At 49.0% G+C, this 23,046-nt stretch overlaps 8 protein-coding genes across 8 annotated transcripts; 5 read left to right on the forward strand and 3 right to left on the reverse strand.

Moving 5' to 3' along the window:
- The first annotated feature begins 1,501 nt into the window (after positions 1-1,501).
- Positions 1,502-3,321, forward strand: FOBCDRAFT_3599 (uncharacterized protein). Its single transcript, XM_031181713.3, has 3 exons — positions 1,502-1,619; positions 1,792-2,367; positions 2,437-3,321. The coding sequence occupies exons 2-3, from the start codon at positions 1,971-1,973 to the stop codon at positions 3,210-3,212; spliced, it is 1,173 nt and encodes a 390-aa protein (XP_031042481.2). The 5' UTR covers positions 1,502-1,619; positions 1,792-1,970; the 3' UTR covers positions 3,213-3,321.
- Positions 3,322-3,777: 456 nt separating this feature from the next.
- On the reverse strand, positions 3,778-4,912 carry FOBCDRAFT_3593 (uncharacterized protein). Its single transcript, XM_031181714.3, has 4 exons — positions 4,628-4,912; positions 4,532-4,577; positions 4,192-4,475; positions 3,778-4,094 (listed from the first exon to the last, which is right to left on the reverse strand). The coding sequence occupies exons 1-4, from the start codon at positions 4,722-4,724 to the stop codon at positions 3,937-3,939; spliced, it is 585 nt and encodes a 194-aa protein (XP_031042482.1). The 5' UTR covers positions 4,725-4,912; the 3' UTR covers positions 3,778-3,936.
- A 110-nt stretch (positions 4,913-5,022) lies between these two features.
- Positions 5,023-6,356, forward strand: FOBCDRAFT_211396 (Pyruvate/Phosphoenolpyruvate kinase-like domain-containing protein). Its single transcript, XM_031181716.3, has 2 exons — positions 5,023-5,233; positions 5,287-6,356. Exons 1-2 carry the CDS (start codon positions 5,188-5,190, stop codon positions 6,201-6,203), a joined length of 963 nt encoding a protein of 320 aa, XP_031042484.2. The 5' UTR covers positions 5,023-5,187; the 3' UTR covers positions 6,204-6,356.
- Positions 6,357-6,465: 109 nt separating this feature from the next.
- On the reverse strand, positions 6,466-8,007 carry FOBCDRAFT_122754 (uncharacterized protein; the record flags this gene model as incomplete). The annotated part of the gene is made up of 5 exons (XM_059607760.1): positions 6,466-6,534; positions 6,596-6,987; positions 7,045-7,785; positions 7,834-7,894; positions 7,963-8,007. 5 exons carry the CDS (start codon positions 8,005-8,007, stop codon positions 6,466-6,468), a joined length of 1,308 nt encoding a protein of 435 aa, XP_059463832.1.
- Positions 8,008-10,987: 2,980 nt separating this feature from the next.
- On the forward strand, positions 10,988-12,255 carry FOBCDRAFT_3637 (uncharacterized protein). Its single transcript, XM_031181743.3, has 6 exons — positions 10,988-11,071; positions 11,388-11,422; positions 11,474-11,546; positions 11,666-11,772; positions 11,848-12,071; positions 12,127-12,255. Exons 2-6 carry the CDS (start codon positions 11,403-11,405, stop codon positions 12,213-12,215), a joined length of 513 nt encoding a protein of 170 aa, XP_031042493.2. The 5' UTR covers positions 10,988-11,071; positions 11,388-11,402; the 3' UTR covers positions 12,216-12,255.
- Positions 12,256-12,653: 398 nt separating this feature from the next.
- On the reverse strand, positions 12,654-13,988 carry FOBCDRAFT_3646 (ChaC-like protein-domain-containing protein). The gene is made up of 6 exons (XM_054702790.2): positions 13,767-13,988; positions 13,649-13,712; positions 13,560-13,591; positions 13,443-13,492; positions 13,385-13,389; positions 12,654-13,335 (listed from the first exon to the last, which is right to left on the reverse strand). Exons 2-6 carry the CDS (start codon positions 13,699-13,701, stop codon positions 12,780-12,782), a joined length of 696 nt encoding a protein of 231 aa, XP_054558765.2. The 5' UTR covers positions 13,702-13,712; positions 13,767-13,988; the 3' UTR covers positions 12,654-12,779.
- A 960-nt stretch (positions 13,989-14,948) lies between these two features.
- FOBCDRAFT_3663 (uncharacterized protein) lies at positions 14,949-16,411 on the forward strand. Its single transcript, XM_059612165.1, has 4 exons — positions 14,949-15,152; positions 15,289-15,307; positions 15,381-15,708; positions 15,796-16,411. Exons 1-4 carry the CDS (start codon positions 15,112-15,114, stop codon positions 16,257-16,259), a joined length of 852 nt encoding a protein of 283 aa, XP_059463833.1. The 5' UTR covers positions 14,949-15,111; the 3' UTR covers positions 16,260-16,411.
- Positions 16,412-21,434: 5,023 nt separating this feature from the next.
- Positions 21,435-22,814, forward strand: FOBCDRAFT_267212 (uncharacterized protein; the record flags this gene model as incomplete). Its single annotated transcript, XM_031181759.3, has 3 exons — positions 21,435-21,809; positions 21,869-22,324; positions 22,386-22,814. 3 exons carry the CDS (start codon positions 21,435-21,437, stop codon positions 22,812-22,814), a joined length of 1,260 nt encoding a protein of 419 aa, XP_031042527.2.
- Positions 22,815-23,046: the final 232 nt, after the last annotated feature.

The raw sequence follows: 23,046 nt of genomic DNA on the forward strand, positions 1-23,046 counted from the left end.
TGGACCGCGGCGATCAGATAAGATCCTATACCTCATATCAGCACCGTTTCCGGCGCGGTCCTTGGCAGGCGTTGCTTTGGTCTTTCCTCCTTGACGTTGCACTTGCGAATAGCTTCATTTTGCAGAAGAAGACCCGGCAGCCTCATTGGAAGCCCTATAGCACGCTTCGAGACTGGAAAGAGGCTGTTTATAACGCCATTTTCAACAAGTACGGCACTGATAGCGGCATAAGGAAGAGATACCGTACAGGGAAGGAGGAAGACACTGACAATACAGAAGTACGGCAAAATCACCTACAAAGAGATATTAATCATGTCTATAGAGGCAGAAATAGCTCTTCTTATTGCCTTGCTTGTAAAGGCTTGCGGCAAGGGCAGCCTCGACCCTCTAAAAGGGCAAAAAAAGGAGGTCATCTCGAGGTTATATCAGGAAATGCGCGAGGTCGGCAGACTAGGTACGGCTGCAAAGTGTGTGATGTAGCGATTTGTAACAATGCTGACTGTTGGTACTTCTATCACACGTTAATTTAGGTGTGTATAGAGGTACCGGTCGTCACGGTCATTTTGATTGGCCCCCCGCCCCTGTCGTGACTTCGTGGACGGCTTATGCCGGTCAAAGAGATAGGGCAGAGTCAACGTTTGGAGTAGCGGCAGGCAGTTAGCGGGCTGCACCGCCTCTCCACTGTTTTACGACAAAATCGATGTACATTGGATGTCTTAAGGGTAGAGCAGAGCGTATCTCTGGAGTTAATGGTAGTCACATATTTCAAGGAACACAAAAAGGAGCAGACATCACTCCGGCACTTGCTCACTGAGAATCTCAACCCTTTTGAACGGTTCGGCCTCTCCAATTCGATACCTTAGTGCTTACAGAAGCACTCCATCAGAGCCTCGGGTCTTTGTGATGGCGGGATCAAGGGTCTCCAGTAGGGACGAGAGGTTTCAGGGGTCTGGGCAATACCCCAGTCCAGCCCAAGCCAGAAGAGGTAAGGACTGGAGCATTCCCTATGTTCTAACAGTTCAGCTGAGAGAGAATCCGTACGTTGGGCTGATGGATGGTCTGTGAACTCTCAGACAGTCCAGTATGCAAAAGGATTGCGATGATGATCAGAATGGATTGTCTGCATTAGAGAACTTGACTGTATCTCTAGACACATCATGTACGGGATGAGCGGTAACTGACATGTGTGCATTTAGCAAACGTTTCAGACTTCATGTCAGCGAATCGAGTCCTACGGTTACCACAAAACAATGGAACACTCAACACAGCTGTTCAGCCCAGTAGAAACAACCTTGTTCCTAGGGAGGGGATGCAGTGGAGCCGTCCATCGTCAAGCTTGCCCCTTCTGGACAAACACTGTGCTGTACCTTCAAAGTACCCTCCCTCTCTATACGAAGTCCTAGCTGGCCAGGCTGAGTACACCCAGGGCTGCATTTGCAACCATCCAGACCAAGTCAAGACAAGCCAGTCAAGCCAGGGCTGAACCACGCTTGGGCTTGCCCGCAGCAATATGACCAGGGAAGAGGAAGGAAAGGCAAGCAGGCCGTTTCTTACTCCCGTTGGACCTGTTTTCTTTGTTCCCTCCGCTTCTGTCACCTTTTCTCCCGTCTTACCATCTAGTAAGATATTGAAATTCACCCTCTAATAAAACCACCTCGCCTTTTGCTTTTTTGCTTTTGTTGCGTTTTACTTCGTTTCTCTGTCCTCAGGGACTTATTGTCCCAAAGATACCATTTGGCGGTTTGGAATATAATCTGACCTGACCTGACCTGACCACACTCGACAAACTAGTATAAACGAAATCGAACGATTCACGACAAAGGACCGGTCTTCAAACTATTTTCGACTCCAACGTGCTGGCCTTCAGAAGCGGACGAGAGGTCTAAGAGAACCTATTTGATTCGGGCATACCGCCAATCGCCAACACATAACTGCTGATTTAGCTAGACAAGACAAGTCAACACCCCAAAATGGAACAAATAGCCAACCAAATTGATCGGGACGATACGGGCGATATTGTGAAGGACATGCAAAATGCACCATCTTCCACCAATATCAATTTTGCCTCGCCTTCCAGTAAAGGCGACTCCGAGGGTGTTGTTGATGGCTCAGGCAACGGCAACACAGGCGTGGGAGGTTCGAGTTCACAGACCAAAGTCATTGTCTTTAATTCCACAAACTTCGCGGACGGTCATGTCTTTCAGCTCAAGGATAGTGACCAGAACAAAAAGATAATCGGCTTTTCCAAGACCGACTCCAAAACCACGCTCGATGTGGTCCAATGGCAGGTTATCAGCGGCGACAACATTGAGCCTCTGGGTGATGCCGAATTCAGCGATGCGAAGCCCGATGAACAACTCATAGATGGTATGCTTTGCTCGGAATGGGAAACGCCCTTGTAATATCTTCAAGTTACTGATACATTATCAAACGCAGTTGACAACAATTCTGTGACGCTCAACTTTGAAGGCAAAACCTCGAAGTATTACGGAAAAGAGATGTATATTCAGATTGACTGGAAGAAGGATGGAGCTTCAGGCTACACCAAAACAGAACTCTTCACTGTCACCAATACCGACAACACCACCGAGATCACTGAACTAAATAACCAACTCAAGAGGGATCAAAGTCAACAGGAGACCTTAGAATCTACCACTTCCTCATCCTCATCAGCAACAGCCACCCTTTCGCCTTCGTCGACTTCAGGGGCTGAAGAGAGTTCCGGTGGTGGCGGCGGCGGCGGCGGGCTCTCAACCGGCGCAACTGCTGGCATTGCCGTTGGTGCCGTTATTGGTGGTCTTCTCCTCATCGGTGCACTGGCATGGTTCTTTCTTCGCAGGCGTCGACGCAGCAAGCAGGCTGGCGATGAGTATGTCACACAGCAAACATACGCAGTGGACAAGGAAACTCATGGCCGTGCTACCGATTCACCCAACTCGCCCTACTCAGATGAAAACCATATGCAACCCGTTGCTCTCGGTAGCCTCGACCGTGATCGTGGTGTCGCTCCAACTCCCCCACCCGGCGGCGTGCCTCGTTCATCCATCGGGTCCCATGATCGTGCAGCACACAGCGGCGCTCAGACACCTCAGGGCATGTCATCCAACGTGGCTCACTTGGTCGAAGATGGTATGACAGTCGATGAGATTCGAAGATTAGAGGAAGAGGAGCGGCAACTGGATGATGAAATTGAGCGTGCCGCGAGACGATAGTGCCGCCTCGCATGGGCAAAAGCCATCTGTAGACCAGAGAAATCCGGGTCCCGCGGGAGGCATTGACTCCGTGCGGGTGTGTTATGGGGTTTGGAGTTTTGGATTATGACATATCTTGTTCTCACGGTCACTTCTTGGGTCGCCTACGTAGCCTGCTTAGTTTTGTTCATCGTAACGGTGCTGTGTATTCTTGGCTTGTCGACGGCATAGCTGGTCCGTTATTGATCAGATGCAGGCCTACCCAGAGAGATGCCACGGATTTCTTTTGCCAGATTGGCAAAGGCCCCAAACTTTTCACGATATCTTGCATGACGTTTGCTTGTTGCAGCGATTATAAAATCATGGAATTTGGTGCTATCATAAACACAATTAGCGGGAAAACGTTGATGGCGTGGCGCAGTCCTCATAGCGAGAGCGTTTTAGTTATATCGTGAATAAGTGACACCAGAGCGGTAACTGATCAAGCTATTATTCATACATTCCCAGCCCACAGGCGCTGTGAAACTGCAAATCTTTATCGCAAACTCGCACCCAGTGATTAAGAAACCCTGTAATTTTACTTTACAACGTCAACGACTCATACCGGCATCAATGCCTTCCTTGCAAAGTCCTAACACAAAACGCAGGCCAAGTTCCCCTTTTTCATCCAGTCAAGTGAAGTGACGGGGTGAAAATTCGCTCGGCTTCATCGATTCGAAGTCCACTCTTTTGTTCTTTTTTTTTTTTAGCTGCGAGAAAACCAGTTGCTGACCATGTTGCTTGCGAGGCTTCCGGCCAGGTTGCCAGTCCCAAAAGCGCTACCAGCGATGCTGGAAGCGTTGCTGAACTTGTCACATCGCGAGAAGGCTAGAGTGTTCATGATGGTGAGGACAAGAGCGATAACTAGTACCAAGTGTTAGTGGCATTGAATCCGGCACATGTACAAAGCGTGCTCTTTGTCTTTGAATCACAGACTCCAGGGGTATTTTATCAAACGTACCGACGAGGGGCAGCCATAAGAACTGCAGTCGCACAAGAGCAAGAATAGCCATGAGAACCCACAACATAGGTTGGATATACAGAGCGAGCCAGAAAAAGCGGCTATCAGTCGGGTTGACAGTCTTGGTACCTGGCTCGCTGCTCTCAAATACCCACTGCGACTCTCCCGTTTGGGGATCGACCTCGTTCCACCAGCGCAGACCTACGAGGCGACGACCGGCAATGTTCTTGATGTAGTAGAAGTCGGCGGCGAGGAGAAGAATCGTAATGATGAAGATCATGATCCTACCAAGAAAATTAGTGCTCTGCGCGGCTGAAGAGGTCCGGGGGAGGATACGCACATGCTTTTTATGATCCACAGACCGAGAAAGTAGATCAGGACACTTGCTGCAGGACATTAGCAATTGCGCTCCAAGAGAATACCGTGAGAGGCGCACATATCCGGAATCCCAGAAACGTGAGCAGCGTAATGGGATGCGCGCTGAGGCGCCAGCTAAGACTGCCCGGCGCGGGCTGTGGTTGCGTGGCATCCATGATGGCCAATAAGTCGACGTATTGGAAAGTAGGTAGGTCGTAGTATTTATACTTTTCGTTCAGTGACTGTCCGTAATCGACTCGTTGAGAAAGAGTGTCGCAGTTGGTGAAAGGGTCGTAGGTGACAAGGTAACAAAACGTTGAGCTTTGAAGCTACCTGTCACTCTCAGAATCACGGTGTAAGCTGGCCTTCTATCAAGCCGCGCAAGGGATGGAGCATGATCCGCGACAGCAAAAACCCCTGTCACCGGTTTAGGCAGGCGGTGGATAATGGCAGATCTTGTTTTATACGGCGGAACGTCATGAGCTTGAGCTGCCGTGGGTGGGTCCCGACTCTGGGCGTATAAGTCGCGATAGCCTAAGGTACCTCGGTCTTTCAGGATATATCATCTACAAGCGCAGCTTATATGCGCAATTCACAAATATCTGTGCTCGTATCTGATAATCAGTAAAATCCCACGAAATGGCTGCCCGGTCTCCATCCATTATCCGCCGCTCTTTGCTCTATGGTAAAGCAGGACTCCTCACTCTTGATCGAATGCCGAGACTGACCCCCCCTCAGTGCCAGGCTCATCGCAAAAGATGCTCACCAAGTCTCTCGGTCTCAAATCAGACAACGTAACTTATGACTTGGAAGACTCCGTTACACCCTCTCTCAAAGATACAGCCCGCAATCAACTGCGTGAGCACATCTCCAACCTCAAAGCTCGGCCTTCTGGCATTTCTGAGCTGGCTGTTCGCATCAACGCTGTTTCTACCCCCTTTTCTCTCTCAGACCTGACCACACTCGCGCCATTGCCTCATGTTGACGCTGTCGTGGTTCCCAAAGTCAATTCTGCGGCTGACCTGACCTTCGTTACTGATGTTCTCCGACATGTCGCTCCAGAACGGCACACAGTTGAGGCAGATAACCCAATAAAGATAATAGCTCTTATCGAGTCAGCTCGTTCCATTATGGACTTGGCTCAGATATCAAGGGCATCTCCCTACCTGAGTGGCTTCATCTTCGCAGCCGAGGATTTCGCCCTTGATCTCTCGCTGACAAGAACCCCGTCTCTGACTGAGTTTCTCTACGCAAGATCTGCTATAGTCACCGCAGCCCGAGCAGCCGGATTGCCAAGTGCAATCGATCTGGTTTGCACCTCTTATAAGGGAGAGCAGGGGCTGAAAACTCTCGAGGAGGAGTGTGCCGGAGGGAAATCCATTGGCTTCAACGGAAAGCAATGCATACATCCAAGCCAGGTCGAAGTCGTCCAGCGTATGTTCGCTCCGGATCAGAACGAAGTTGAATGGGCTATCAGGGTCTCCATCGCTGATGAGAAGGCTTCGGCGTCCGGTCGAGGCGCCTGGACCCTAGATGGTAAAATGATTGATGCTCCCGTTGTTGGCAAAGCTAGTGCTGTCATTGTCAAAGCAGAACAGTGTGGTATTGATGTTCAGTCCTTAAGAAACAAATGGAAGGACCAAGAACCCGAGTAATGAATCCTAACCTAGCTACGTACCGCTATACCAAAGATTAAAGACTGGAGTACATCATCCTAAAAGTGATTAGGCCTCCAGAAACCAACCATTTTCGCATCTGAGACTCCATGCTCATCGTAATATTTTCCTGTCCAGTATCGACTTTGTTCATAACCTGAGTGTTCCCAATCTTCTGCCATAGCTGGGTTCGCCGATACAGACCCTTGATCAGAGCTCGAGAATATGCCGTGTAAGCTCGACTGGATTGCCGCATCATGCTCTATATCGCTGCATTGCGATAAATCCTCGTTGCTGTCCATTTCGAATGACTCGCTTTTGGCACATTCCTCTATATCGTTAATGCAGCCAACACCAACAGACTGCTGCGAGTTGTCCCATTTCATACTTACCTCGCCTTCGATCCGTTTGATGAATTCGTGAATTGTCTCACCGTCTTCGCAGTAGCCTGGCTGTGTAAGTTGCCTGTTATCATGCTGTATCTCTCGGTGGTCCGAGTAGGTCTCTGAGTGCACTGTTGGGAAGACGGCCGAATAGAGTCCTGCACTGCTAATATGCTCATTAAGTGGCCGGCATGCATGTTGAAAGCCTGGAGACCCTGAAATTGGTATCATGTTATCATGGGACTGCAGTCCTCGGCGAACGAACAAACCCTTCGACTGAGATTCGTTGTTTTCTGTGGAGTCTTGGTGGTATAAGTGCTCAACATTGAAATCCTCCGCTATGAGGTTTGGAAACATAAGCCCTGGCCGATCATTTTGCTCGGTATAACGATGGCCTCTTTCTGAGATTCGAGATAGCGGGTGACCCCGACTATTAGTAGTAGAGGTACTCTTCGTACCTTGGGGTTGTTTAACGCATGGTTCCTCAGGAATATTGTGTGTATTATTTTCAATTACCGACGTTGGCAGATTTGGAGGTTGAACTTGTGTAGAGGTGCTGCAGATCGGAACTGGCAATTCCTGTTCATATTGGGAGCGCGATGCTTTAGTTGGCACTGGTGCATCTTTTGCGCCACTATTAAGATCGAATTGTGTATTGTTTGTGACAGCTTGTATGTTTGGTCCGAGAGTTGACTGCCAACTGCGGTCGGCCATTACCCCCTTATCCTGATATGTCGGATTCTTGCTTGATTGTTCTGTACCATTCATGCCGAGGCAATCGTGATATTCAATATTTGGCTCCATAGTCCTATGGGAAGTTGTTTTAAAAATACCTGTGCCATCGAAGATGCCTGTCTCGATAAGTCTCTTCAGCATCGCTTCAGGGGTCTCATAGTCAGATGCTTGAGTGGTTTCTGTCGATGATACAGAGCCACTATGAGCCTCAGGCCCCTCCTTTTGAATATTGTTCTGTTGATTCTCTTGGGAACCATCATCCGCAAGGCTTTGTACTTCTCCCTCTTCATCATTTGTTGTGGTTCTGGGGAGTTCCGTGGCGCTCCGCGAAATATGGCCGCTATTTGAAACATCATCTTGGCCGCTAGAATTCTCACTTGTACTATGTTGAGGAATCTTGTCTGCTTTTCCCTTTTCACCGCATGTTTCAATAAGCGTCATATCGTTGAATGTAATGTCAGCCCCTATGTTATGATGAGAAAAGACTAAATCGAGCCCGAGAAGTAGCATACCCCGTTCGTATGTTGAGGATCGACCGTTCAGGAAGAGTCCAGCAGTAAGATTAGGCCTCATCTGACAAAATACACGAGTATTAGTTTACTGGATAGGGAAGATCCGCTCGATTTTGCTTCATCGCTTACCGTCACTCTGGTGTTTGGGATGGCACCAGATGCAAAATTGTTCATAATATCTCGACTCGCTCTAATCTCTTGCTTTTTTGAGCGTGACTTTTTTCTTGGCCTCTTTTCTTCGCTCTCGGTCGTGGGATCCCTCTTACCCCCCGCGTCTTTGGAAGTATACCGGTCTGGGCGTGTTTTTCTTCTTGGTTGTCTCTCGAACAACCTTTTGTTGGATCTGTCGTTATGAGAATCCTGCGTAAAACGTGAACGAGATCTCTTTCCATTCTCTTTGTTAGACCCTATGTCAAGAGAAGGCTCATGTTGCAATTCTGAGTATGTGTCGTTTTCGAGTAAATCAGATTTTGGGGAAGTGAGTCGTTGATCCAAGGCTCGGTTTCCAGAGTGACGAAACTGGTGATAATGTCGAGATATCGGTACAACAGAGATATTGTGAGGCTTCCAGTTTGGTGTGTAATCGTCGTCCAGGTCTTGCGTGAAATGCGGCTCTGAATCTTTGTGACTTGCATAATCATGAACCTGGCTCAGCCAAGTCTGAACTGTGTCAAGTCTGTTCGATTCGACATCTAGGGAGTAAAATTTTGGAGTTGCCGAGACCCTGTGCCGGATCTCATGTTGGCCATTCGAATGATGGCGATTGCGACGAGGTGTCATCTAGGCCAAGCTTCGGAGAGCACAACCTGCAAGTCTCTTGTGAGTCGCTGAAATGCATTTGCAGATGATCAAGCGTTGAGGGGAGGACATCATTGACATGGTGTTGGTTTGTAGCCCAAAGATAAACATGATACGAGCTCAGCGCCTTCCGCGCAACGAGTCTGGATATTGAAAAAGGTAGGTACCTTATGGTTGGTGCCTGCCCCAAACTTTTAAGTCATAGGTAAAAGAAAGGGCGTTTCATCTCTCGTTCCTCTTCTTTATCTAAGTACTATCCCTAAGTAAGTATCTACATGACTTTTCTTCTTACGTTCTAAGAAAACGTTGATCTACTCTCGTTACTGGTAGTTCTTCGAGTTCGCTGAAGCCAATCTATTCCCTTGGATGCCACCTCTTTGAGCGTCTTTTATAAGCTCTCTTCCACCAATCTCTGCTATAGGAACATCCATCATGCGGCTTCTGATTCCTAATCAAGGGCTATTATGCGAATTACCTGTCAGATCTAAGTGATGGTCCCTGATCTTGTTTACGAAGGGTACTTCTTGGCATTGGTGCCTCAATCGACTAAGCCGCTGCCAAGGTAGCATCGCATTGATGCTTAATCTAGCGTTTCACTACGCTACTGCATATCTGTCAAGGCAGCCGCTGTCATGGCTGGCTTAGCAGAGTTACCTATTTCCCGTATCTCCTTGTTGAAACATTCAAGCGAGTGGTGGTGCGAGCAGGAGAAACTCCGGCATACCTTTACTGGCTTGTTTCATACTCGTCGTTACGAAGACACGGAATCTCGATACGCTGCACGTTTCACGGTCTGGGATTAGTGTCTGTCTTACACAGATTCAAATCCATGCTGCATACGGAGTACTCTTCGGAGGAATTCAAGAACCCGGAACTACATTTTGTGTAAGTCATCAAGCCATAAAGGAGGAAGAAAAAAAGAAGATAAATGATTCAAAAGTTGGCAAGGCCGGCTAATACATACACAGACATCAGATCTTCATTTATTCTATAATCAAACCAGGAAATAAATAAACTGCGCATGAATTCTTCAATGTCACAACGTCTTGCAAGCCTACCATGCTCGCTTGGCCCCTGAATCAACCCTCCACCTCAGTGAGAAAGAGGGGCAGCACGTGTCGGGAACAGGTGTTTGGTGAGGCGGGGCTTGAGTATAACACCCTGAAAGGAGCAGCACCATCGCCAAGAGCATGGAACGCTACCTTAAAAAAGCGTAGGGCCGTGGCGCATGGTCTTGGTATTGTGCATATACTGTCGAAGCGGGAAATGTCCCGTTATAGACCACAACGTTGGATGCCAAATGTTCTGCAACAAGCAGTCTGATATATAAAATAACAGGAACCAACCTAAAGTTAACGGAGGAGGACTAGGATATTGGCTCAAGTGGATTGAAGGGGGCTATGCAAGCGGCGAATTGAAGAGTGACAGTATGATGAGAAGGGGGAAGATCGTCAGACAGTTATGCTTGACCTAGGGGCAGAATGCGGTTTAAGCCTAGGCGCGGTGCTTGGCTTTGATGGCTGTGGGGAGAAGTTTGGACAGGATGTGGAGGACCGTCGTCATCACAGGCCCGCACGAGCTTGAATGAAGCTGATGGATGCCGCCAAAAACCCCCATGGCCACGGTGAGGGTGGTGGGTTAGGTAGTGCACCTTGGGCTCCCCCTGTGTTTGCTTCTGCCGCCCAAAGCTTGTTTGGAGAAAGCTCCCCCTGCCGGACCCGAGTCCGAAACGTACTGACCAGACACCCTGGTTCGTCTGTCGCGGTGACGGTACGGTACGGTGCAGTTCATCAGCACTGCCTCCACGGATGCGCCCACCGGGGACCTGGGATCGACGCGAAGAGGGAGCTTGGCTTTGAATTATGAATGATGGTGGAAATGAAGCAAGCGCCATCAACTCGTGTGATGGCGATAGACTTCTGGCTCATCTTGTCGAAAAGAGAGTCTTGAGTAGCGAAACATGGCATCAACCGATCCAAGGCCCCTCGCCAGACATTGGCCAGACGAGATATTCTAAAACACCCCTGGCAAGCATCGTCATTCAACGCCGCTGCCGATAGACTACAGAAACAACGTGCCTGCCGTTGCCTCCAGCTCACTGCATTGTGCTGCAGCTGCAGGGTGCATACATATAGATACATACATAACATCAACAGTCACGCTCCGCCCGCATTTTATTACATTACATGCTCAGGACCCCTCTCATCCATCCTTGGGCCTTGGACCACGCCGTCTAGTGAATATAAGCTAAGCTAAAGCTACCTTACCTGTTTGTTACCCGGCTTTCTCTGTCTCTGTTTTAACTTCATTACATCCGCAACCTCTTCCCGTTTTGAAGCTCCACCCTCATCTCTCTCCCTGCACCTCAGCTCAACCACTTGTCAACTGGTTGTCTTTGATAATTAGCGCAAGCGCTCAGTTTCTTGAAGAACAAGATCAGGTCTGTAGAAGACGCAGTCACCGATACCGAAGGCATTTGTTGCAATAAAGGTGCGCTCTTTATCTCATGGTGCCCCTCTTGCCCTCCTCACTCTGCATAATCGTTGCCTATAAGCGCGCGCCTTTCTACGCAACGACGCGCGGCATCTTGATCACAGAGACTAGTGACCCTGATGCCGGGGAGGTTATCGAGGACTCTGTTTACTCTCTGTGGATACGATCCTGTGCAAGCCTGTTCCTCTGCGGCGCATCTACAACCATTATGACAATCTTTGTTTTAGTGGTCTATCGTGAACAGAAGCTGACGTCTGAGCTAGAACCCACGATCCAATATGTCTAAGCTTTTCATTGGGTTCGTCTCAAGCCTCTCTTGCGGCTGTCTCATCTGCTAATTCCATTCAAGTGGCCTAGCATGGCACACAGAGGAAGCTACTCTGCGTCAGAAGTTTGAGGAGTTCGGCCCTGTCGAAGAAGCTGTAGGTAACTCTGTTCCTTTCTTTCCTTCAAGCAAAGCGCTCTTAGTTCTGCATATCTGTGGCTCTGATGCGGGTGTTTGTTGGACCATAAGATCACTTCTAACGATGGATATGGAAAGGTGGTGGTTAAGGACCGTGATACCGGCCGCAGCCGTGGCTTTGGATTTGTGCGATACACCCAGGAGGGCGATGCTCAGAAGGCCATCGCAACCATGAACAATGTCGAGTACGAGTCACTTTTGTTCCTTGTTTCATGGCGGATCTGCTATCTCATTCTAATACAGAATCTAATCATATCCAGGTTTGACGGACGAACCATTCGAGTTGACAAGGCATCCGACAATGGCCCCCGAGGCGGCTTCGGCAGAGGAGGTGGGTACGGGCGAGGCTTTGGGGGACCAGCTCCGTACGGAATGGCTCCGCCTGGACACGGCTACCAAGTCCCTGCTCCGAACATGTATGCGCCTATGCCTTATGGCCGGGGATACCCTCATCCCCAGCAAGCCTACGGCGCTCCCCCCCAAGGTACGCTGAGAATGAGGCACGGAGGCAACCCATAACAATGCTAAATTACATATAGGATTCATGCCTCAGCAGCAGTTTGGGTACCCTGATCCTTCTCAAATGCCTCCCCAGCAACAACACCCTCAGGGTGGAAGGGGATATTAGTTGACGTAACTTGAGGCCGGAGTGGAGTGCGTCACATTGCGCTCGAAACGTTATCGATGGGGCCTTGAGGATTGGAATTTCAATGGCGGTTGACTTCGATGACTTCGGGCTCCTGGGCTTGCGGATTCTTTGTACGACTGGATGATAAGGTCAGGCATTGGTGAGCATATTGAAACGCAGAATTATACCCAGGCACTTCGGTTGAGGCGTGGTTTTTAGGGGGCATGGCATGGCATTTGGGCTGGTATGGTTTGCCATCTTGACACGGCCGTTTTACGAATGAACCTTGTGCGAAAAAATGATGAGGGATTGCCTCGATAGGGCAAGAACAAAAATGCGAAATGGCGCTGCATGCGACCTGTTCCTTTTGATTACGTGTGCTTTGATACGTGAATACCGCTGGCTAACCGAGACTGAACTTGGTGAAAGTTGTGGAGCGATGGCACGAAGCATGAGGATTGGCATCTAACTGCTCATTATAAGTATGCTGCTCATCATGAGGATCTATCGTCTATTTATATGCGCTTGCTGAGATGTCTGCGTATTTGATGCATTGTCCGTTTCTTAGTGATGTGGCTCTTCGATCTCCTCGGCTTCTTCAGTACTGTGCTTTTGTTGGTGGACTGAAGTCGTTGGGTTGAGGAGTTTAGTTTCATCCTCACAATTCTTCTCAAGTTCCCTGACACGGCGGGCCAGATCATGGATGTGATGATCGCCACTATCGGGAGCAAGCTCACTGAGGGCGGTATCGAGACTCAACAGGTAGTCTTTGTTCAGGCCACTGGGCCCTTGACTGCGGAAGATGTGCTCGGCGAGCTCCTGGGGCTCCTGGGGGCCGACAAATTGCTCATTATCTGGAGTGCCGATGTAGACCAGAGTGCGAATAGGGGGGGAGCCATCGGCAGGATGGAATGGAGCGTAGTGAATGGTGTAGCCGTTGATCTCGCGAATATCGAGATACTCCTTGACTTCGGCTACTTTCTCAGGAATGATACGGTATGCAACCCCCCAAACTCGCTCTGGAGCAGAGTCGTGACTATCAGTTAGCTGTTCCCAGTAAGATCTCTCGATTAGAGTGACGACACGCCCGGGGGCCTCAGGAGTGCCTCTATGGTCCTCACTGTGATCGATTTTAGTTAGAGTTTCACTTCGGTTGTTTGAAGGCATACCTAGCCTGGAAGGCATGTTAGCGAAGGTATTTACGATATGGGCAAAAAGGTGTTTTACCTGCCAGAAACGACGAACATAGCCATCTACCCATCCAGGAATTCTGCGGTCTAATAAGTAAGATCAAGTGTCAGCGGAAAGGCCGTTGGTCGTGTAAGACGGGCACTGGTGATTTACCGAAGTGTGGCGGAGGCTTCCATATCAAGCTTCTGTAAATGGCATTAATCACGGAATAAGAATCTGCTGTCAGGAAGGTCTCGGCATACCCGTATCCATATAACCAGAATTCGGAGGGTTGTGACGAGTCTTGATCGGGCATTGTGAAAAGGACTATAAGTTGGGAACATTAATAATGCCGTTTTATCTGTGTAGACGCCCACTTACTCGGCAACTGTTTAAATCGGATGGCTGGGCTTGAGAGTATACGAGATGATCCGGCTGCTAATTGATATTGACGAAGTGACTCTCACAAAGGAATGACTCTTGCCGAGTGTCTGGAGGATCTCAAGATCCAACCTCGACCTAGGTATAGAGATTAGATTGAAGACGTACACCTAGTGGAGGTATATCGTGTCTTGTCCCACTGATGAGGTGATGACCACTAAGAATGAGAGGAGGCTTGTAAGCAGGGGTCAGAGAAAACCATAGAACAATAATGGAACAAATTTCTCCTTCTCCTCCCCTCCAAGGCGACACCCATCAACTCCGCGCCTCCACTGAGATGCTCATTTCTAGTGGCTGAGGCTTTTCTCGGGTTCAAAGTGGCTGATTACTCTCTTTTTCGCATCGACGTCATTGGATCTGGTGACCCACATAACGGACGGGACCGCTGTTGCCGTGTCCGAGAACCTTACCCAAGGGTCCTTTCTTCATCTGGACTGTCTATCAGACCCCGAAAATGAAAGTGAGGCCCTATGATCTTCGATGCTGATATCTAATTTTAGCTCTCCAGTGAGCATACCTCCTGTCTCTGTTAAAGCCTCCAGGACTATTTGCGATTCATGTATAGTAGTGAATTGACTATCCGTACGTACCTAGTATACGCGGACTGAAAAATTCCCTAGAAATAAAGGGTCCCGACGCCTTGGCGCGGAAGGACAAGGAGCAAGTCAGGCTTTTTAATCCCAGCGCTAGTCTCATAGCTATCTTCCCTGTCCCATATCAGATAAGGTCACGGCATTTTATACCCGATAACGAGGGATGATATGTATCGAGTGTATACTGAGTCTTTTCATCATTGTCAATGACCTCTTCTTCAGCTAGGCTGAACTCTAAAACCTGTGCTTGCTGTACAAGTGAACAATCATTCCATTGACATATCAGTCAATTGTACTTGATTGAGTCATAAGAAGTGAGGACAAAAACTCCGAATCTTGTCTTACCCAAACATTCCCACTATCAAGACCAACTCAGCCACGCTCTTGTGCTCTGTTCTCACCCTGCGCTCCACCAACCGAACGACACTGCCCCGCGCTGGAGATTCCCCTGGCCTGGGGTCAATCACTGTAGGTAGTGCAGTCACATAAGGTACGTAGGCCAGGTAGGACAACTACTAATTAACTGTGTGGCCTTCCAGTTACTTCTTCAGTCGCGCACCAAACCAACTCAGCCCAACCTTCAAAACCCCCTTCACACGCAACATCTCCTTTCTCTATCCTTACTTCTTTATAAGCCTCCCTTTTCTTCTGAGTTGGAACCGGGAAAAGAATACCCAAATCCCGCATTCATCATGGCCTATAACCGCCCCTACGACGAGGATGCTCTCCCTAGGTATGTCCCATGCTTCAGCCAAACTGCCCCTCGTCTCCCCGCGCATTTGTCCATTGCGGCTCTGCGATTGCGGCTTGAAGCTACGGGTTGACACACGTCACGATGCAACACAAAGCTGACCATGTAACTTACACAGGTTCGCTGAGCCAGAGCCTGTATGTTTGAAATACACGCACCGTTAACGTTATCACAACGTAGAGCAGCTTAAACTGACACTGCGCCTTTCAGAAACCAGGACAGTCTAGGACACCTGCCCCGCAGCAACACCCTCCTCCTCAGCAGCAGCACCAGCAGCAGCAATATGCCCCTCAACAGCAGTATCACCACCAACAGCCTCGATACGACAAGCCTCTACCTACCCAACGAGATGCGCGATCCCATTCCCTAGGTCAAGGTGCTTACGGCCATATGTCGCCGCCTCCAAACCCTGGTGGTGCCAGACCACAGGCTCATAACCGCCCTGCTCCCAACTCACGACCTCCTCCCTCGCCTGGTATCGATGGCAGTGGTTCAGACCCTTCACTTTTGCCCCTTTTCCGCGCTGTAGACAAAGATGGTAGGTTCTTCCGATTCAAGAATACATCATAAACGTGCACGGCACATCGACCACGTTCATAGCAGTTGCTGACTACTCCCCGGTTAGGTACCGGCCACCTTTCCGAGAGGGAACTTTCTGCCGCCCTTGTCAACGGAGACTGGACCGCCTTTGACCCTCATACCGTCCGCATGATGATTCGAATGTTTGACTCCGATCGAAGTGGCACCATTGGTTTCGAGGAGTTTTGCGGGCTGTGGTCCTTCCTGGCTTCATGGAGGACTCTATTCGACCGATTCGACGCCGACCGCAGCGGCAACATCTCTCTATCCGAATTCAACAACGCACTTGTTGCTTTCCGATACCGACTAAGCCCCCAGTTTGTTGAGTTACTCTTCAACACCTACGATAAGAGGAATGAGGGAGTCATGAGTTTCGATCTCTTTGTTCAAAGCTGTATCTCCCTGAAACGCATGACAGACGTGTTCAAGAAGTATGACGACGATCGCGACGGCTACATCACCTTGAGCTTTGAGGATTTCTTAACGGAAATCCTTAAGCAGCTCAAGTAGGCGACATAAAAACGCGAAGGCTGAAAGACTATACGTCGGAAGCCAGCGCCGAAGCTAAACTAAACATTGAGATCTCTAGTTGTCATGTGGATTTGATTTTTGCATCCTAAGGGAAGGGAAAGGCCATGCATATATGTTGGAGTGGAATTTACGACAGATACAGCCCAGACTGGGCGGTTGGGGAGGTGTTAAGATGTGATAGCATGAACCAAAGATACCCTAGGTCGAGTCTCCGGATCCTGGCTTAGAGACCGAAACTTACCTTGACATCAAACTTGAATTATATTGCTTAGCATGTTTCTTTATGACCATTGCGATTTCATTCGACACGATGTCTCAAAGCACAAGGTTGGCGCCGCCTCGGCTTCTCAGTAGCTTAAACCCAGCTCAACCAAGAACAAACCCAAATGCTTCGACTTGGGTATGACGAGCGCTAAGTGACGCTCGTTGACGCTGAAGGCTTGCCCTAGCAAAGAAGTTGTTCTTTTTGTTGCTTAGATATAATTAGCAGAGGTGAATCCACAATAACTTTATGTATGGAGTAGTTCTTCCAAGTATTCCATACGACATTTCAGATGTTTCAACCAGAATGACATAGCAAATGAGCTGGCGAGTCGTCACGAGTCGTCAGAGACAATTGAGCTCTAAATGTCTGCAAATACCAGAGTTCAACTATGAGCACCCACACCTTACTTCCACAATACTGCCCAAGGCATTGATCGTCATCTGGCTTCGCCATCAGGAAGACTGGGAGAATGTTAAAAACTATCACCTTGAGTTCAAGACTGGCTCAGAAACAGCTATGGTTACCGAATTTGCAGATACGTCTTATATTGTCTATTACGTTGTTAGTTTTCCTCACTCAGCTGTCCTTGTTCTCATGCCAGTAGAGTTACATGACATGCGTCATGTCACTAGTACCATCCTATGACAACAAGCGAGTTGTATGGTATGATGAAACCGCTCCTAGCCATTGCAAATGCGACTTGAATATTCTCAGCTATTAAAGTGTGATCGCTCAAGTGGAGTAAAAACCGTGTCCGAGAACGTGTTTCTATTCCAAATCAACTAGATATATCAAGGCGATGCTACTGGCGAAGCCTCGATTATCGGGATAAAGTTAAGCGAACAAGAACGGTAAGCAAGGCGAAGGTGTCCTTTGTTGTTGAGACCAGATGCTGGCAAACTTTGAAGTGTGTAGACCTGAGTGTATTGGATTAGACATACAAAAGGGTCGGTAAACCGTAAACATCAGCCAAACCAGTTCGCATACTGGTAGAGCCAGGAACAGGCTGTGGCTACCGTGGTAATTATATTTGTCCAGTACACCCATCAGGTGAAGTTTTTAGCCGATGACCGTTGACTCTGTTGACATGGATATATATACCTGTTCCAAGGTTGTTGCTCTTTTTGACAGTCATGGGACCAGCCTGACTTGATCCAAGCTTACACTCAAGGGTTGCAACCTAACAAGGAATGCATTGTTTACAGCTCTTGGCCGTCACAGCTCGTGTTTTGGGGCTGACCTGAGTAAAAAGTTAGACCGTGTACTGCAAAGAAGATTCCAGTGCCATGGTCAAAGTACCCGGTGTGCCTTGGATCTTTGTGTTACCACTTATAGCATGCATATAATTGAAAGCTCAATCGCTCTCGCAGGTCGAGCAGCTACCTAAAAGAAGCAGCGATATGATGGTCCGCTTAAGAAAGTCGGCCCCCACATGGATATGCTCACCCCTTGACAGAGCTAGAGCTTCAAACTCTCGACCTGTCCCAAACCCACGGAGCTGTCGACTTGGAAACTGTGGTGTAAGATATCAATTCAATTCCGCCATCCAAGAAACTACTGTTATTATGTTAACCAAAGGCCTGAGCTAGGCCTTTTTCTGTATTCGATCAGTGCAACTGAACATTTGAAGGTTCTGTTAACGATTGCTGCTGGGGTAAAATTCGCAGTGACCCTGTTATGGCGCGGGGTCACCGCCTTCACAGGGTCTGGAAAATAAAACCGGACTTATCGACCTCGGTTCCTGCAACGCTGGTTGGTTGTATGGGCTATCGTATCGAGCCCTCGCGACGCTGTCTTGCTTTGTCTACAGAGTAGGCGTATTTCGAGTCTGTTCATGCACCTTCAGCTGGTCCTGCAGATGAGAGCTACAACCTGCCCCTTCTTCCGTTTTCGCCGCAACGTGACAAAGCTTGGGTGTTTCAGACATCAAAATTCACCGCCTTCCAAGTAGATGTGAATGCCATAGCGTGCGTTACTCTGAGTCGAACAATTCGGTCAAGGTGGAAGACCCTTTAACGGACTGGCTGCGCACGCCCGCCGGTTCCGTGCTGTAGGGCGACAGGCGGTATCCCCTGGCTGGTGATGTCACCGTCTCAAAAGACCCGGGAGTGTGGTGACAGGGCTTGCAGGCGTTTAATTCTCCATCGTCTCTGAAGCTGAGTCAAAGGTCAGCTCTCAATTGTTCGTATATCACTGGGTCCTTTGCAGCCCGCATTCTCTCAACCCCATTTTGTCAGTTACCAACTGTTCTTGAAAAGACAATATGCTCCTTGAGGCGTAGATGGGATACCCCTGAAGCCAAAGCGAGGCTTGAAATTTTGGTTGGCGTCGACGACTCCAATGCTGACTCTGTTGACGTCCACACCTGCGTATCGCCGAATCTCAAACGCCACATCAACATTCGCGGTTCCAGCTCTGGATTAGTAGCCGGCGTAAGTGAAGGCTTGAGCTCCAGCTGGTAGTGACGACCGTTCTGTGTAGTCGAGGTCCCGTGGCCATGGCCGTGGCGAGAGTCATGCAGAGGTACCTATCATGTACATGTGATAACCACGTCCGGAGTTGGCTTAGGAACGGTATCTGTGAGTGGCAGTTGGCCATAGGCTTCGGCCCCGCCGACCCTGGTCATGTTTGACATGGCCAACCCTTCAGACGCCGGCCTTTTTCTTGCGACATTGATTAGGATCTGTCGCAGCTGGATAATTGCTGAAGCTGATAAAAACAAACAGGAGCTCGAGAAAGAGAATATGATTGGTAATGATGAGAAGGACATGTTGCAGAGAAATGAGAACCTCTTTATGTATTCATGCTATAATCTAACAACTTTATCAGCACTACCATATCAGTAAAAAGAAAAGATCTTCAACAAACCTGAGCAAGGGACCAGTTCCACTATTGGAGCTTCCCCTGCACGTTCTAGGGAGCTTCTGCAACTTTTACAGGCGGCATTCTTTGGGTCAAGGACCTGGTTCTTGACCTCCATCCGTCCAGAGAAGAACTCCACGCCGGCCACCCCACTCTTCTACTGCCTTCACCCCTGTAGCCCCTCTCGAGTCATTGCAAAGGTAGCCAGTTGATTTGTTCGCGCAGCGCTTGGGCCATGCTCTGGTTGAGCTGCTGATGCTTCTGTGCTTGGAAGCTGTGCTTCGCTACTGGATGTTGCAGACGCTTGGAGAATCTTTTTTTGGGAATGACTGTGTCGCTACAGAGTTTGAAAGTCTGCAAGATCGAAGCTTCGCCAGCTTGCTCAAGGAGCCACAGGACCTTAACCATATCGTACTGTGGCCATACAGAGCCCATGGAAAGATGGAATGAAAGCTGGAGAAGGTTTTTTGCTGCTTCTCTGATGGGCCTAGAAGACTGTTGGACAGCTTCTTGTAGCCGCACCCCCAAAGCTGTGCGTCAATACTATTGGCCCCGGAGATCAAGTCGTTCGAGGCAGCTGAGATCTCCAACAGTGGAGGCGAAGCGCAAGGCATGGCTTTGCAAGCAATGGCATGGCAGTCGGAGGAGGAGCCCAGAGCTCAGTCTGTGGTCCCTTGTCAAGTGAGCAATGAATGGACATTAAACCAGACAGAGTCTTGTTTGTGCGGAATCTTTCGCTACTGGCCTTGATTCTGTTGCCCACACGCCCTCTCCCGCCAGAGTTTTTTGCCTTTAGGTAGTTATTGGTAATTTTTTCATGCCCTCTGATATTTTCCTTGCGCTTACCTTTTTGTGAGCTTCCTTGTAATATTAGATATTTGTGCAGTTGTCGCAAATATCTGGATGTTGGTGTTGGTGATATGTGAGCAAAGTATATTGAATACCTACCTACATATATCTAGGTCCAAGGTCGGCGAAAGCTCTCATCCAGGTCTTCGAGCTCAGCTTCCCTCGGCAGCACCGCACACCACACACTCAACGACTCACACCCTCCTCTTGCCTCTCTCTGGCCGTTACTTTCTTCGCTATTGCGTTGTTGCTCTTATTACTCACTCACACGCTTTACCCAAAAGGCATCTTTGCCTCCCACCTTCTTCCGTCTCTTCTTTTTTTCGACCTCGCAAGCTCCTGTCATCTTTACTTACCTGCACCTACCTACCTCTACTTTCTTCCTCCCACTCACCCTTCTTCCCTCCATACATCCTTCTTTGCAACCCACCTTTTCTCCAAAGAAGCGACCTTCTGATCGAATATTTCTGTTCGCCTCTCATCCAACTTAGACTCTTCAACATACGGTTATCGATATTCTTAACCAGAGATTGGATTCATCGCTCTCCCAGTAACTACCTCCATCACCACCTCAATCGACGCCCCAATCGTGTACGCAACCACTGTCGCATAATTGGCCCAATTCGAAACGGTTCCTGTAGCAAAGCTTGCCCATGCCCAAAGGCAGCTCATTCCATTGTCCATGAGCTACACTTTGAAATGTTACGGTTTTTGCATAGCTTCATTGTCACCAATTGATCGTCTCGTTGAAAGCTCAGCTTCATCGCTATCATCTCTTATCTCGCTTCTCAGTCTCTTATCGCTATAGTACCCCCCCGCCAGCAAGCCATCACGTATGGTGGGGTCAAGATGCCGCCTCGATCATCTTTGACGTCGTCTTTCTCTATTACAGACTCCAACAATGAGGTAGTCTGCCCTCTTCGCAACCAGGATGGCTCCAGCTGTCGCAAGAGATGCATTGGTGTAAGTCCTTGGGTATTGCCTTTGTTAGCTGTTCTGCCCTGTCTTGCCCTGCAGCTGGTCTTGAATTACCATCGCTGCACCCACCCATCTTACATCGTCATGTCTTACCACTTACCGCACTTGTTCCCCAACTGAGGAAGCACGTTCCTGTAACACCATGCAACGGTACCCATTCGATTCTAAATGTCCAATTGCAGGAAAAAAGATATCGTTCCATGCAGGAGCATATCCGCCGCGCACACCCCGAGCACTACATCTCGAAGCTTCCAGCTACAGAAGAGAGCTTCTTGTTAATGATTAACACTCCACCATCGGAGCGACGCCCTTTAGATCAGACCTCAGCTCCAAATGCTCAGGGTTTGTCCCACTCTCACTCCAGCCTGCCCCCGCCCATTGACCACCTTCAAGGCTTTCACGAGCGACACAACTATCATCGCGACGAACCGAGTAATCCAGGCACTCCGCGCCTTCTAGATGATTTCAGTAATGGCGGGCCGGTTTCTGGCCCAATGCTTGGCACAGCCAGTGCGGCTGCTGCCCTAGCCGAACTTCATGGCGTCAAGAGTGAACGCGACATGGATTTGGACGGTGTGAGTGAAATGCCCTTAAAGAATTCAAATCATCGCCATCCAGGGCTAATGATACGTAGGATTATTACTCAGACATGGATGTTCGACGTAGGCCACGGACATCCATCGAACTGCCGCCTCTCAATCTTTCCAATCATGATATTACTAGCGACCCTTATTCATCTGCCAAATCTAATAGACAGCGCGACTTTCTCCCTTCCATTCTGGCAAACTCACCACCTGGAAGATCCTCAACGCTCCCACCTCTTCAGCGTTCTGTGGGGCCTAATCGGCCTCGCAAGCAGTCTGTTACAAAGCGAGGAAGAGAGCCTCACCACAAAAAGAAGAACTCTAAAGGTTCTGCAACTGACTGGCTACGCCGAATTCAAAATGAAGAACGATATAGACCAGGTAATGATCGGAAGGCTTTGTCAGCAGAACCATCGGCAGACTTCGGGAAGCGGTGGGAAGATCTTATCGATGCAGCTGATCAAGCCGCTTCTGCTGCTGGTGATATTGACGAAGACCGTACTCCTGTATGTGCATCTGTTGATGATATTCACCTTTGCACTGTTGAATTGACTAACAGGCTCTCAGGTCCCTCAGTCTCCTGTTTCAATGCATAGATCATCGTTACCGCCCTTTTCCCACCAGCCTCAATTCCAGCCGGCCAGTTATCAAGCTTCGCCTCTCCAGCAGGCACTCACGCCTCCATCATATGGCCAGGATGCTGTAGAGCCATTTCCATCCGTGGAGAGTGGCGAAAGCGGCGACAACTTTCACATGGGAACCCGGGGGCTTTCTGATTCGTCACCAACATATTCGGCCCAGAATATTCAGATATACTGCGCTGCCTGTCAAGGATTCTCTCTACTCAAGGATTCGTATGCATGTACCGAATGTATCTGTGGCCTGTGCCCAACTTGTGTGGAGGTTCTCATGACAGAGCATGGAGCAAGAAGGAAGTGTCCCCGCTGTGCTACAATTGGCGGGCGGTTCAAGCCTTTCCAGCTCGACATTAGATAAAGGGTTTTCCGGAACTCACATTCCATTACATCGATCAAGATTTAACGCATGGGGTTCTCTGACGGTTAACATTACATTGGGTTTGGCGTTCTGGCATATGACGGAAGTCAAATGATCTTGCACATGAGCAAGACGGAAGGCGAATTACGGCACGGGATCGATATTCATTGTGCCAAGCGACTGAATGTTCATTCATTTCAATGTTGGACCTTGCCCTGCACACTTGGGAAAA

The sequence above is a fragment of the Fusarium oxysporum genome, chromosome I (assembly GCF_013085055.1).
Source record: "Fusarium oxysporum Fo47 chromosome I, complete sequence".
Classification (NCBI taxonomy): domain Eukaryota; kingdom Fungi; phylum Ascomycota; class Sordariomycetes; order Hypocreales; family Nectriaceae; genus Fusarium; species Fusarium oxysporum.

Bases quoted from the DNA above. Each gene is read 5' to 3' on its own strand.
- FOBCDRAFT_3593 (XM_031181714.3), bottom strand. From the start codon at position 4,724: ATGGATGCCACGCAACCACAGCCCGCGCCGGGCAGTCTTAGCTGGCGC. The intron at 4,578-4,627 runs GTGCGCCTCTCA...AATGTCCTGCAG, and splicing joins GTTTCTGGGATTCCGGATAT to CAAGTGTCCTGATCTACTTT. The intron at 4,095-4,191 runs GTACGTTTGATA...ACTTGGTACTAG, and splicing joins CTTATGGCTGCCCCTCGTCG to TTATCGCTCTTGTCCTCACC.
- FOBCDRAFT_211396 (XM_031181716.3), top strand. From the start codon at position 5,188: ATGGCTGCCCGGTCTCCATCCATTATCCGCCGCTCTTTGCTCTATG. The intron at 5,234-5,286 runs GTAAAGCAGGAC...ACCCCCCCTCAG, and splicing joins CCGCCGCTCTTTGCTCTATG to TGCCAGGCTCATCGCAAAAG.
- FOBCDRAFT_3663 (XM_059612165.1), top strand. From the start codon at position 15,112: ATGGCCTATAACCGCCCCTACGACGAGGATGCTCTCCCTAG. The intron at 15,709-15,795 runs GTAGGTTCTTCC...CTCCCCGGTTAG, and splicing joins CCGCGCTGTAGACAAAGATG to GTACCGGCCACCTTTCCGAG.
- FOBCDRAFT_3599 (XM_031181713.3), top strand. From the start codon at position 1,971: ATGGAACAAATAGCCAACCAAATTGATCGGGACGATACGGGCGATATT. The intron at 2,368-2,436 runs GTATGCTTTGCT...TATCAAACGCAG, and splicing joins CGATGAACAACTCATAGATG to TTGACAACAATTCTGTGACG.
- FOBCDRAFT_3637 (XM_031181743.3), top strand. From the start codon at position 11,403: ATGTCTAAGCTTTTCATTGG. The intron at 11,423-11,473 runs GTTCGTCTCAAG...ATTCCATTCAAG, and splicing joins ATGTCTAAGCTTTTCATTGG to TGGCCTAGCATGGCACACAG. The intron at 11,773-11,847 runs GTACGAGTCACT...AATCATATCCAG, and splicing joins GCAACCATGAACAATGTCGA to GTTTGACGGACGAACCATTC.
- FOBCDRAFT_3646 (XM_054702790.2), bottom strand. From the start codon at position 13,701: ATGCCCGATCAAGACTCGTCACAACCCTCCGAATTCTGGTTATATGGA. The intron at 13,592-13,648 runs GTATGCCGAGAC...TGCCATTTACAG, and splicing joins TTCTGGTTATATGGATACGG to AAGCTTGATATGGAAGCCTC. The intron at 13,493-13,559 runs GTAAATCACCAG...CTTACTTATTAG, and splicing joins GAAGCCTCCGCCACACTTCG to ACCGCAGAATTCCTGGATGG.